General features: G+C 31.5%; 1 protein-coding gene across 6 annotated transcripts in view; it reads left to right on the top strand.

Annotated features, from left to right (window-relative positions):
• LOC145668895 (solute carrier family 2, facilitated glucose transporter member 1-like) overlaps nt 1–14,381 on the top strand; it is a 206,793-nt gene that overhangs the window by 170,664 nt on the left and 21,748 nt on the right. For all 6 annotated transcript variants that reach the window (XM_081737160.1, XM_081737161.1, XM_081737162.1 and 3 more), the window contains one exon: nt 9,250–9,348. In XM_081737160.1, coding sequence (XP_081593286.1) covers nt 9,250–9,348 — 99 coding nt within the window. The remainder of the gene's footprint in view (nt 1–9,249; nt 9,349–14,381) is intronic.

The following is a 14,381-nucleotide window of genomic DNA, read 5'->3' on the forward strand; positions in this document are numbered from 1 at the left end:
ATAAATTCAATCAATTTTATGAATACTGAGGAATTGTTACTTGATCACTGATATTTGTTAAGAACGGAAAATTTTCCGGAAAAATATAGAAGAAAATTTTCCACCTCACATCACGGCTAAACAACGTTGTAGGATTAAGTGGAGTATGTTTTTATGAATCGGAAAGTTTTCCGTTTCAAAATACTGAGCAAATGCTAGGTTAGTACCTTGATCTAAGGCTCTGGAGACCTTCCTTCCATTCCTTTTCCAATGTTGTTTTCATCTGTTGATTACTTCAGTGTAAAGTGGCCTCTGAGGATGTATCTGGTAGCTTATAGTAAATAAACAACAACGACATAATATATCTTTACGAAACTTATGGGTTAATTTAACTACGGCCTTACAGTCCTAACAGATAGCTCAAGTTTTAATATCAATTTCCTGACTTTTAAATACTATTTTTATATTGTTTTAGCTTCCAATTGTCTCATGTATGTTCTCACCGAGAATTGAACCTGAGATCACATGAACAAATGCGAATATGTTAAATAGTTTTGAACACTTTAATGTACAAAACACAAAAGGCTTCAATGATACGATGCATTAATATGTTTTGGTTACGTCCTGCCATGTATGATAAAAGAAACTTGAGGGTGAAGAAAAATAACAGAAATCTCTCTTATATTTACTCCTTCAACAAACTCCCGACCTCAGAAGGGCAAGCCATAAAGTACGTGATAAAGTCATACAACGAACACTTTTATTAATACTAATATTACTACATAATCATATCGCTTTCCCGAAATTCTCGTGTGTATGTTTAAAAATCTACTGTTGTTCCACGCCAACCAGTCTATATTTTTTGTTGTACCTTCGAAGTGAAAGATATTCATTATTACATTTGTTGGACTCTAGTGAGTCAGAAACTACAATTAATAAAGAGTTTGTTTTGTCTAGTATTCCTGCGATTAGAAGGGCCTTATCTAAAAGATATTTCATTTGTATATGAGAAAATAGTAAAGTTTATTTTCTAAGAATAAAATAAACATTTTCAATGTGAAGCTAACATTAAGTTTTGAAGAGGAGCTAAACAGAAGAATTTGTTACCATTTACATTAGTTTTCAGACAGTTCACTATACTCTGAAATGGGAAGAAATCAAACTTGGAAACATTTTACTAGACTTCGTCAGAAAGTGCAACATGTAAAGAACATTACAAGGTTAAAATAAAATAAAGAACAAAGATAGCACAAACGTGTTATGGAAACATTTAAAAGCACAGCAACCTATTATATTAGTGAATCCGAAAAAAAAAATTTAACGAATTTTAGATATTCAATTTTATCATCACAATTTCAGATGTAGGTTTGGATACGAATCAAGATCTGAGATTCGAATTTCGGATCCAGATCCGAGATTCGAATTTCGAATCCAGATCCGAGATCCGGACCCAGATCCGAGATCCGGATCTGAGATTCGGATCCGAGGTCCGGTTCTAGGTCCGGATCCAACAAGATCCGGATCCGGATCTCATTGGGTCCGGGATATCCGGATCCGAAAATGTTTGGCCATCCCTACCTAATATTGCTAAAATTTATACTATTCAGAGAGATAAGAGATACATAGTATCAAAAATATGTTTCTCTAAGTATAATACTTGACTCTGACTATTGGATGGGCTTCGAAATGGCGATAATAAATGCTTTAAAAAAAGTTTCGGACCGAGTGTAAATGTGAAAGGCTGTTTCTACCTTTTGTCGCAGTCTGTGTGGAGGAAGATTCAAGCATTAGATTCACGAACTGTATACAAGGAAGATAAATCAGTGCGTACACGTAGTGAAATGATTTGTGCTTAGCATTTCTAGCTGTGAACCAAGTTGAAAGTGGCCTGAGATATATATGTAATGTAGAACGTATTGCAGAGCATACTGAAGAATGAGGAACAGCAGACAGACTTGATAGATTATTTTGACTTATGTGAGGAGATCTTTTGTCGAACTCAGTAACTAATTGAGGAACCGAACGGTAATGGCATTATATCTGCCAGCATAGAATGAATGTTGTCTATCACGTACGAATAAATTCTGCGAAGCGTAAAACAAAGACTGCTCGCACTTGATTGGACATAAGCATGTGAATTGCAATACGAGGTATCAAAGAGGGACCAAGTTTTCGGAGCTACAATACAAGAGCAGACGGAAGTTGGCATTGAAAAACAAAGCAATACTTCGATTTGAAAAAGGAACTCAAAACTTATGCACTAGTCTAATTGGCAATAAACTAAGGAAAATTGATTTCTAGAAAGTGCAATACATATTATATATTTAGATTAAAACGCACCTGAGATGTGATTAACGTGCATTAAATTGTGAAAGTAAATATTTTTGTCTTATTACAGGGCCCACAACAGCTTGTCATATAGACAAGTGTAACTAATGTAAAACTTTGAGGATAGAGAAATAAATACGTTCCTTTCTTGGGACATTGAATCCATATGAGAACAGTGGCGGCATTTCAAATTCTGTCAGAGAGGCAAGATTATGCTTCGACAAGAGCTTGACGTTTTTTGTTATATATTAGTATAGGCTACATTTTAAAAAAATGTATTTCTCAAACTTAAGCAGGAAGAATTGCTTCCCTGCCCTCCCAAATGACGGCCCTGTATTAGAAAGTCATTACTCGCTATATTTTACAGTTTTTGATCTACGGTGATCACATTTTAAACCGGAAGAAGTAAGAAAAATTACTCTCTTCCGGTTTTATAGAGTGCTACGAGCGCAAATGATATGATTCCTTGAAACGCTGAACCGATTTCCAAATACCGTTCGTCCCTATCTATTACCGTTTTTATGGTACGGCTATCAACGTTAAAATTAGAAATTGTTGATTTTAACACTCCCGGTTTCAATAGAAGGTTAACGGAGTAGATAGCATTTATTGTTGGAACGTTTAATCGATTCCAGGAAAACATTTCTCGGTATCTCTCGCCGTTTTTGCTTAATGGAAATCAATAATGAAACCAAAGGTACTAGCGAATTTCAAAAATGATCGGTTTTAGAGAAATGTTAACAAGTAGAGATGATATATTTTATTGAGAATTTGATTCAATTCTAAAAATACAGCTTCTAGCCATGTATTATCGCTTTTTGTTCTATGTCAATCAACGTAAAGCTCTAACTTTAACGTCCATACATTTCCACACTTTTATAAACTATTCCCAATGATCAGCAATAAGAAATTCAAAGCAAGAATATTTATTTGAAACATATACTAGACAACTTTAACTGGAATAGCAGTGAAGTTTGGAGATTCATATACCTATATAATTGTGCCTTTATATACCTCACTACCTGTGAAATGGAATCAGTATTTTAAAAATGAACTAGTTAGTGATTTCCTGTTATTTTTAATGCGTGACAAGGAATCACTTCCTTGGAGAATGTTTCTAGTGATCTTAGAAGAAAAACGCTGATCGAAAGATAACAAGAAGTGTTGGGTCCACGGCTGAGTGGACATCTGCAAAATTTCTTATCTGATTGCTTTCAACGACATTCCTCGGTTGAATGAGCACAAGGAAGACTTTTGCTTTCTTATTGAAGATTGAAAGAGATGATAAAATGTGGCCCCTTGAAATGCGATATATCCCTTGTTTGTAATGTTCGAGAATTTGTTCGTTTGAAGTTTAACGTTTTTTTCCATCACCAAGGCTAAATGAGACACGGACTTATAATTGAACATAGAATCCGAACAAATTTTTACTTCAACTTGAGATCGAATCCGGGTCTTTCATAATAAAAGCTACTAAACTAACCGTTTGAACAGTAGGGAACTCAAAGATAGAAGAAAATTAACAACATTGTCTCCTAACTATAGATCTTCCTTCAGAAGTAATCCTATGATAAAAAAAAAGAAAAAAGAGAGAACTCGTGCTATTTCAAACCACTGTAAAGCAAAGTGTAATACAAAGTAAATGAAAATTTTCGTAACATATCGGTCTAGAACATAGGACGTATATTTTATTCTACGTAGAATAATGTACAAAGAGTTTTAGATATAATATTTGCCCAAAATATATAACGTGGTACCTTTGTGACAGACATAACATGTTTCTAAACTTAAGGAAATAATGTCAAAATCTCATATTATAACTTTATTCTACGGTACTTCCTCTTTTAGAGTACAATGTCCTATAAATTTACATAGTAATTTATGCTTTATGGACATCTTGAGAGAATTTTATTTTATATATATCTTAATATTTCTGTTTCATACTTTGATAGGACAAATGAAAATGTCTCTTTGCTTAGTGTTATAGCAATAATTCAGCTGTTTCCACTTGGAACGAAAGAAAGACTGAATCATATGAGGAATGGAGACTGATCCTTTAGAGCAATTAGAACAAATCACGAGTTGTCGATTGAATAAGTGTAGTGTTGATATACCGCATGCTATTGTGTTAATTAGAAAGGCGTCGTGGTATTTTAAGTGTCTTTTTAATCTAAGCAATAGAAGAGTGTACTTTCTTTTATTATTCTGAATATATTCAGGATATAAATACAAAGTTGTACTACAGTACCATGTTATTTCGTAAATTATTTCAAAGAATAATACAGAGTGTACTGCACTAATATAGTTGGTGCAACTACAACCAAGGTGATATGTAGCTACACCATAATCAAAACAAGATTTTTGCGAAATTTCCTAGTAACTAATTTGACAGAGTAAATGCTTATTGAGAAACATAATAACTTCAATGTATTACCCCAAGAGTTAGATAGTTTCAGATATTTAAGATATTTATTATGTGTTAACGTACTTTCTGAACTGGAGGATCTTAGATTTTCCAGGAAAAAGTTATGCAAAGAACAATATACGATTAGTTGAAGCAACTGAAGAGTTCCAGAAGTCAAGCAATATGTGAAGAACTTAGTAAGAGAACATTAGCGATTAGTCTTGCCAAGTTTTAATTCCATAACCTGTTCCCCAAAGTAAACAACATATAATTTCGTTGAGTTTCGTAATTTTGCAATGGTTTTCCTTTGAAAATTTAACTAAATTTAGTTTAACCTTGTTTCAGTAAGTTTTTTTTTTTAAATAACTATTTTGTTACTTAGTACGGGTAAGTTTATGATACTGTTTGTGTAACTGGTGATTTTTAACTCGTTCGTTACGTGTTAAAAAGTTTTATATCTCGTTAAGAATTCTAACACATCTGCTCAAGAAACGATTCTATCTTCTTTTTCTGCACCTCGATTTGCGTCGCGTGACCTATTTGCAAAAGATGCCAAACGAAAGGAAAAGCATCTCCTTGTTTTTTTTTAATGCTTTATTTTTCTCCTCTTCTCTGTCAATATTAAATTTCTTTTGTACTGCACGTTCCAAATTTCAAAATCATTATTATTAATGCGTCTGCTCGTATTATGAATGTTTATAAATCATGTCACTGGAAGAGTAATCAACTTAGGTCTTGTTATTTTGCGTTGTGAACAACGTCACGCAGGCATTAACTTATTTTCAAAGCTTAATAAAGCTGTTGGTGAACATATTCTTATTAGTCTTATATTAACTGAGAGATGATGAACCTGATTCATCTTACTTATCAAATAATTATTTTTATTGTCTGTACATGGTATATTTCATGAAGGATATTAATTAGCATGAAGTTGGACAAAATATTGTTTTTTCCTTTTTCTTTTTGTATGTTCTTATTTTCCATTTTTCTAAACATAATTTTACTTCAGGAAGTTTCCTACATTTCACAATTTATATACAGTAAAAAAAAAAAAAAAAAAAACGAACTTATGCAGATAAAATAACTTTAATATGTTTTCAGGTAAAATAAATGAATAAATAAATATAATAAAGATGCAATTAAATGTGCATATTCAATCCTTTGAAAATAAACAAATCTAAAAAGATACACTTTCAATACTTTGAAAGTACGCAAATCTAAAGATGCACTTTGAATACTTTGAAAATACGCAAATCTAAAAATGCATTTTCAATATTTTGAAAATAAGGAAAGCTACTTATTTTCACTTTCAGTGCTTTGAAAATAAATTAAGCTTTTTAAAAAAATACACTTTAAATACTTCGAAAAGAAGTTGATTGAAAGATGCCAGCTTCTATTTCCGATGGGGCACTAAATTAAGAAGTAGCAAACATCGATCTAGAGAGCCAGTAATACCAGTGATTGAAGACCATGTGCTGACAAACTAAAAGTTGTTTGGATAGCCACAGTCCTTCATGGGCTGTAACTATATTAGGTACTTCAGTTATATACATATTAAAGCATTAAAAGCGTGTCAATACGTTCATAATTTGTTTGGAAGAATTATTAATTAAATTAATCATGAAATGATGGATACTAAATTGTGATGTGATTACATTGGTACGTAATTCTTATGTTATCGATCAAAACACAAAAAATCGAGGTTTCATTATCTTTAAATATTAAAGCATACTTGTGTATGTGGTTGCAGTGTTTATTTACGTTACTGTAATACTGTATACTCGCATGATACGACCCACAGACCTCGGCAACACACATATACTTATACAAAAGCTAAGACTAGGATAACTACGTAGATAAAGATCCCCCCCACATACAGTAGTTAAGCAATCTTCCATTTTCCCGCGTGGAAAATTCCTAAAGAATGAAATTATACCTTTTCCCGCCTCGTTCTTCCGTTCACATTTTTTTCCACTCCACCTCTTGTCCTTCCTTCATTCTTCCATTTTTTCCCTTCACTATTTTTTGTATGTGTGTGGTTCGCAGCGCTTGAAAGAAAAAGAACCTGGAAGAAAGCTCAAGGGGAACATCATTTTTCATAAACACTGACCCTCCATCACTTGTTCTGAATTGACAAATAGAATAATAGTATTAGGAAAAAAAAACTATGATATGACACTTTATTATTATTATTATTATTTTAAGATTTATTCTATCTCCTTGATTTTGTTTCTGAAATGACATTAAAATATTTTCTTTGAAATATTGAAAAGAAGGATATATTTGTAGTGGGTGTTTCAAAACAACACCGACAACGTTTGGAAGATGATCCCTGACACCGAGATCAGACAAAAAGTATAGACCAACTTGGGTGCAGAAATCCATAATTTCAGAGTTATAGGCTGCCGAAAACATAAAAAATGTTCAAAGGTCCATACTTCAAAGGTCCATAGCATCAATACTATGGGTATGAGACGTACCGTAGTCGGCTCAAGACTTCACTTAGGAACTAATAATATGTGCGCTATCCAAAAGTACATGTTTCAGAATCTTAAGGTACTCACGCAACGATTATTATAAAGGGAGTTTGGCTGCGGGCATATAATTTGAAGTACTCACCAACTACCTCTATAAAAATTATTGGGGATATACAGCAGAATTTTGAAACATGGATATTTGGATAGGGCACATACCAGTTCCTAAGTGAAGTCTTCACCCGACTGCGGTAGGTCCCATAGTATTGGAGCTATAAACCTTTAAAGTTCGTTTTTTCATGTTTTCGGCAGCCTATAACTCCGAAATGACGGATTTCTTCACGCAAGTTGTTCTATACTTTTTGTCTGATCTTGGTGTCAGGAATCATCTCCCAAACGTTGCCGGTGTTGTTTTGGAACACCCTGTACAGTATGCAAATATAGTGTACTTATGGCTAAATTTAGTATATTGTACAAATATAGTGTAGTAACTTCTTGTAGGCTATGTTTTCTTAGTTTTCTATGAGTATGTAAATAAATAAATAATAATAAAAATATCCAACAGTGCTTCAGAAAGTGAGGCAAGTAAATAAATTTCATAAGGTTTTCAAAGATAAATAAATAATAAAAACATAAATAAACTCAACGAGAATTGTATAACACAATGTTTAGAAATCTAAAAAAATAAAATAAAAAAATAAATTAATCTCGTTATCAATTCTTATTTGTATTAGTGTGATACTTTAAGACTTAGTTGGGAATTACGACATATAATTTGATTGACTTTACGTATTAAATTGAACTAAGCTCGTCAATAGTGTAAAAATGTGCAAGCTATGCAATCTTCAGTGATAATAATTATTATTAGTTTTTTTTTTAAGAAGATTAATTTACAGTGATCTAATTTAAGTTAAAAGACTAATAAAACAAATCTAGATCAGGCGTATGCCATAAATATCTTTATAAAGAACTACGCAGAAATAAAGAGAAATGCTGTTGAGAAATAAAAAGCAAGAATATCACAAAACAATAATAATAATAATAATAATAATAATAATAATAATAATATGCAGAGCTAACAATATCAAATAGCTTAATATAATACATACCTATATGTGCTAATTCAAGAAAATAGAAATACATAATATATATGCATATATGTTTAGTGGAGTCGCAAACTACATTTCAGCCCCCGAAACTAATGATATTGATTGGTCAACCACTATACGCCCAAAATTGAAAGATAATATTTCAATTTCTAATGTCTAAAATGTCAACCTACTGTCAAAGTAAATCATTTTATATTGATTTTCGAAAAAAAAAATTGTCTGAATAAAAAATAAAAGATAAATTTGCGTTAACATTTATTCCGACATAAGCATAATGCGACAAGCGTTATATCACACTTATCATTTGAATAAGGCAGAGCAAACTTTATGTTGAAATTTATTATTATTAAAATAGCTACAAACTCGAAGAGATTATCCTTATTTAATCTAGATTTGCTTTTCGTCAAAGCTTCTGCCCAAACCAAACAGAATATCACGTGATATCATCGATCAGTGGTATACACAGAATGTTATCAATGGAGATTTATGCTGATTAAGCACCCAAGTTTATATTGCTTCAGGACATATGCGATTCAAGTTTGTATAGTAAATTTACATTTTCTCTTAATATTTAGCAGAAAGAAGGGATTAAAACCCGGTTACCAGGTACGTAATGGAGCGTACACGGCATATACTCACCTAGCCTTTGATGCAAGAAATGTGAGATCGATTTTCGGTGGGGATACAGATAGTTTGAATCTCATATTAAAATGTAGGAGTATATCTAATATAGATTCGCTAAAAAGAAACATTAATCCTCAGTCAGTCAAAAACATCTCAAAATTTCTTATTAATCGGGTAGTCTTCTTCTCATACTTTATTATTATTATTATTATTATTATTATTATTATTATTATTATTATTATTATTATTATTATTATTATTCAATATTCAAGATATTATTAAAACTTATTCTGAGAATTGTACTTATAAACTTTCATTCTTTTCATTTCAGGGACTAAACAGTCGATTGGCATTTGCTATCGCAGCTGCTGCTTTGGGTTCTTCATTCCAGCATGGCTACAACACTGGCGTGGTTAATGCACCTCAAAAGGTAAGATCACAAAATTTACAAACAAACAAGAGCTCATTTCAAACAAATTTAAGCATAACAAAAAACCCAACAATTTTGCCATACGTTCTTCTATTTCTATGACATGTACAGAAAATATCGTTTATCTCGATCTAACTTCTTTAAGAATATTAGCATTGAAGGTAGAAAAAATATGCAAAGATGTATTAGAATATAATGAATGAGATAGTTCTAACTTCAAATATTGGAAATAATATAGACCTAGCGATGTCGTCCAATTTCTGTATATTTTACATGATCAAACTATTTTAGTAAAAATAAATAAATAAATAAATAAATAATAGCCATTATGATTAAAGCTGGTCTAGTCTAAAGCAACTGTAACTAAGGCTGATATCAACTTATCACCTAAAATGTCAAAAATTATTTCAATTAAAATTCATGTTCTTTTCCTTTCCTTTTTTTAAAAATAATAATAACTGCGAAAGCTAGAAGCAATATTAAAATATGGAGACTAGCGCCACCTAGGTTAAGGGTTAAGGGTCAGAAATGTTTCGGAGAGAATTTGCACAGAAAAGTACCAATGTTTAAATGAACCTGAGCTACAAGTGAAATAAGAAACAATTTCTGCAAAAGGTTACAGTAGAGGTACACAAATTCAACGCTTCTGTTACGTGAAAACAAAATTAATCTATACAGATACCGTACATGTTTTAATTTTTAATTTTGCTAACAGGTTGAATATCTGCACCATATATATATATATATTTTTTTTTTAAAAAAAAATTAAAGTCTACTGATATATATATATATATATATATGACAAATTACTTTTCTATTTTTTAAAAATGGTCTGGAATTTTTAATGGTTTGATTTTACTGGTTACTTCTTCAGATCTATTTAAATGTCCCCTTCCTCGTGAAAATTACATTTTGTTGTACAGCATATCATTTTCATATTTGTGCTGATAATCATAATAGCTGAAATGCCCGTTCTTCGCACGGGAGAATAGATTTATGAAAAGTATTAGGATAATGCCACCCTTTCTCACCCTCATTAATTACCTATTAAGATGGAACTTAAACAGAAAAATAATTCTCTAAGTATACTAGGAACGTTTTGAATAACATATTTAATTTACAATTCGAAGGTAGGCTATGTTATTAGGAATTTAAAAACATAGTAAATAACTATAACAGGAAACAATGTGTTAATTATTTAACTGTTCGCTCACAGCCAAATGGTTAAGTCGCGTATCTTTGATTTTATTCGTGATTCTAAAGCTATTCAGCATTCAGGTGTTAACTTGAGTTAAAACATAGTGAGCTATTTCTTAAAATAATAATAATAATAATAATAATAATAATAATAATAATAATAATAATAATAATAATAATAATAATAATAATAATAAAGTAATAGGTTACTGGCTGTAAATAACCAAGATAAAAGCTCTTTAACCTACCATTGAGTAATTATTAATAACCCAATTGAAGTCTATTTTTCCTTTTTAATTAAAAATTTCGAAAACACAGAATTTCTAAAATTGAAATTAACCTACATAGTTTCTGATCCAATTAAATATGTTGCAAAGAAAGTATGACATTTACGTTTAAAAAAATGTGGGATTATTCCCTTGCATTCGATCATAAAACAGAATTAGTTATCAGTATTTGCAGCATGAAATTCATTTTCCTCATTGTCATACCCGCATTTGTCAATGATAATGATTCGACTTAGATAGGTGCTAAAAAAGAAAGAAAGAAAGAAAAAAGTCTATTACAAAACCTAATAACAGGAAACAATACTGATATATAGGTTCTATTACTAAAGCAATTGTGCAAGTAGCAATAAATGCTTTTTATCTTTTTAAAAAAGAAAGAAAATTTATTTATAAGGTACTTGTGTATTCAGATAAAGAAAAGATAGGTGTTAATTCTGTATTTTAAACTCAATACAACTAGGGTCTTGTTATATAACGATAGGTCATGAGACACTTCGTTTTATAGGAAGTAATTGAAACCAGTTTAATTAAGTAACTGGAAATATATTCAAGAAATTTAAACATGAACTTAAATAGACAACTCCATTTTCCTTCAATTTTCCTGAATCAACATATATTACGCAATGACCAAAATAATACTAAAACAAAAATATTTTGGTTCTTAAGTCCTACATTCCATGACAGATGTGAAGGAAGAAGTTTTTTTTTCTTCTTCTAAGTTATAACATTGTAAAGTAACTGTGCTCTCGGGATATCATCTGTGCTTCGGAATGCATTTAAAATACCTAGCTCACGATCAGGAAATTCTTAAATTCGATATTATGTATTATCTAATATACGGGGTGAACCATTTATTTTGAAACGCCCTTATTATTAAACTAAGAGATAAAAAGGCCCAAATTTTGTATGATGTAAATATCGACACACCATTGCTTGACAAAATCTACAACCAGATTAACAACGTTTCCAAACCAGTAAAGTTATATTTTCTTTTAAATTGCACTTTACCAGACTAAGGATGCTATAATATCATAAACACACAAGATTTTGTAGGGTTCTACAGCAGCAATAACGCAAATGAGCCGGACGGTGCGATGCATATTTAAAATACTTTAGTGTCAAATATTGTGATCATACGAGGCGTGTTTTTTTTTTTTTTTTTTTTTTAAGTAAATACAGTTTTGAAATTCGGCTGCTGAAGCGCCGCAGTCGGCATCTTGCGCATGCGCGCAGTGTATCTAAGCTACATACGCCATTACGGAAACATTCGACCATATTTTAAATTTGCTTCTGAGTAGTAAAAATGCCTCCGTCGCTTCTGAAGTATGCGCTGTGATTCATTATCTTAGTGAAAGTTGCTGAAATCCATAGCCAGATTAATGAAGTATATGGAGAAAACATTATGAGTGATAGAATCGTACAGGATTGAATTAGAACCTTTAAAGATGGTCGCACGAATGTTCATGATGAGTAACGAAACGGGTGTCCTTCTGTCATCACTGAAGACTTGCTGCAGTATGTTTACGAAAACGTGAGAGAGAACAGACGTTTTACGATTTCGTCGTTATCTGATAAGAGGCTACCACATGTTCCTTCATTCGAAGAAGCATCTGGGTAGTTAGCGCTACCACGACGACGATGAGCTCAAAACGGCCGTGTTGAAATAGTTGTCAAATCAGGCGGCAGACGCTTCTATGAGAATGGTATTCAAAAGCTTATTGTACGATACGATAACTGCTTTAATATTGGTGGAAACTATGTAGAAAAGTAGATATATATTTCAAAGCAGTACTTACTTTAAAAAAAAAAAAAAACGCATCGTAATATCATGTATATGGAATAAATAGCAACAAAGTTACAAGAAATTGGAAATTTGAATTTTTTCGGAAGCCTTTAATTCACAAAAATGCTTAGATAAGCATAATATCTAACCTAATAGAGCTACATCGAAATCTATACCATACAACCCTAAGAGATCTCAGAAATAGTATTATGTGAAAAAAGCAGATATAACAATACCACTAATACTAAAAAAAATATCCAAATATCTAATGTATTGTTATGAAGATACACAGTTACTCGCATATGTATATATACGAAGCGACATGACGTAAAGGACACTGTTGGACAGGTGTGCTATTTCGGCAAAGCGTAAGACAAATGAAAGGCGACCTTGTATCATGAAAATAACTCTCATGGGTAAAGTCGTAGATGTCAGGAAGCAGCTTGGTTTGCATCTCTTCCACTCAAGTTTCCGAATGAACTCATCACACACAATATAGAATTTGTAATCTAAATGTAATATTTCCAAGTACAAAGAGTTTATTTTTTATAATAAAAAGTAGAAATGATCATATTTAACAAAGTTTGTTTGTATACCTGAATCTCTCTTTTTTAGCTTAAAACTATATGAGACGTTGATCTACAGTTTAACATGGAATTCAAACCATATGAACTTGAGCTGGTTATTGAACCCGGTATCTCGCGCTAAAAGCTAGTACGGTATCTATTTTGCCACGAGCGATCTCTAATAACAAAATTACTGTATTCGACATGATAATTTACATTTAATTCTATTGTAAAATGATTCAAAAAATAGTTTGCACTAAAAGAGCTTAAATAAATGGTTAGTGTTTTCGCTTCGCAATCAGAAGGCCTCGGGTTTGAATCTTATGATGGCTATTCCGACTTTAAAAGAAAAAAAAATCCTTTTAACTAGACGAATTTTAACCCTGCACGTACACACTGGGGTCTGTGGGACCCCAAGGCGTATTCATTCTAATACTATAATATTTCTATTTATTTTTGCAGTTTGGGTCATCAATGTAAATTAAGTTTGCAACACTCTCTTTGCGGATTAATAGCAGTCTAGCTAGTTTAGTAAGACTCATTGTTGGAAATAGACGTTATTTTCGCTCTTGCATTGATTGGGGTCCAGCATACCCCAGTGTGTACTTTAAGTGAGTGAATTTTTTTGAAAAACATTTTGATAAAATGGATTTGGAAACAGTTTAGAAACTCTAGTTGTGTCTAAAATGTTCTATTTACATATATTACTTACAACAAAGTATCACAAAGTTTAGTTTCATAATTTTCAGAAAGGTCATAACATTTACTGCTGTTGGGGTCCCACAGACCCCAGTATGTATTTTAAAGGAAGAATTATTTTATAAATTTCCCTCATTTTTTCAAAATAATACAGTAATTACAAGAATGGCATTAAAAATACTATTTTCAGTAAAATGTTGGAGCATTGTTGATAGATATTGTGTAAAAATGTATGAGTTCATTAAATAAAAAGAAACTCATAATTTGGAGAAATATGATTGGGGTCCTACAAACCCCAGTATGTACTTTGTGAGTAAGAATATAAGTGTGTACGTGCAGGGTTAACTGCAAGTATAAAACTGCATCATTTGTGTAGCTGAAAGTGCTTGTTAAATTCTCTAGTAATTTGGAGGAAATATGACCAAAAATATACAATACAATGTACAATATCACCTAAATAAAGTAATCAATTAAATGGAAAGTCAGTTCTTAAGTGTAATG

The sequence above is a fragment of the Thermobia domestica genome, chromosome 13 (assembly GCF_964235325.1).
Source record: "Thermobia domestica chromosome 13, izTheDome1.hap1.1, whole genome shotgun sequence".
Lineage (NCBI taxonomy): Eukaryota > Metazoa > Arthropoda > Insecta > Zygentoma > Lepismatidae > Thermobia > Thermobia domestica.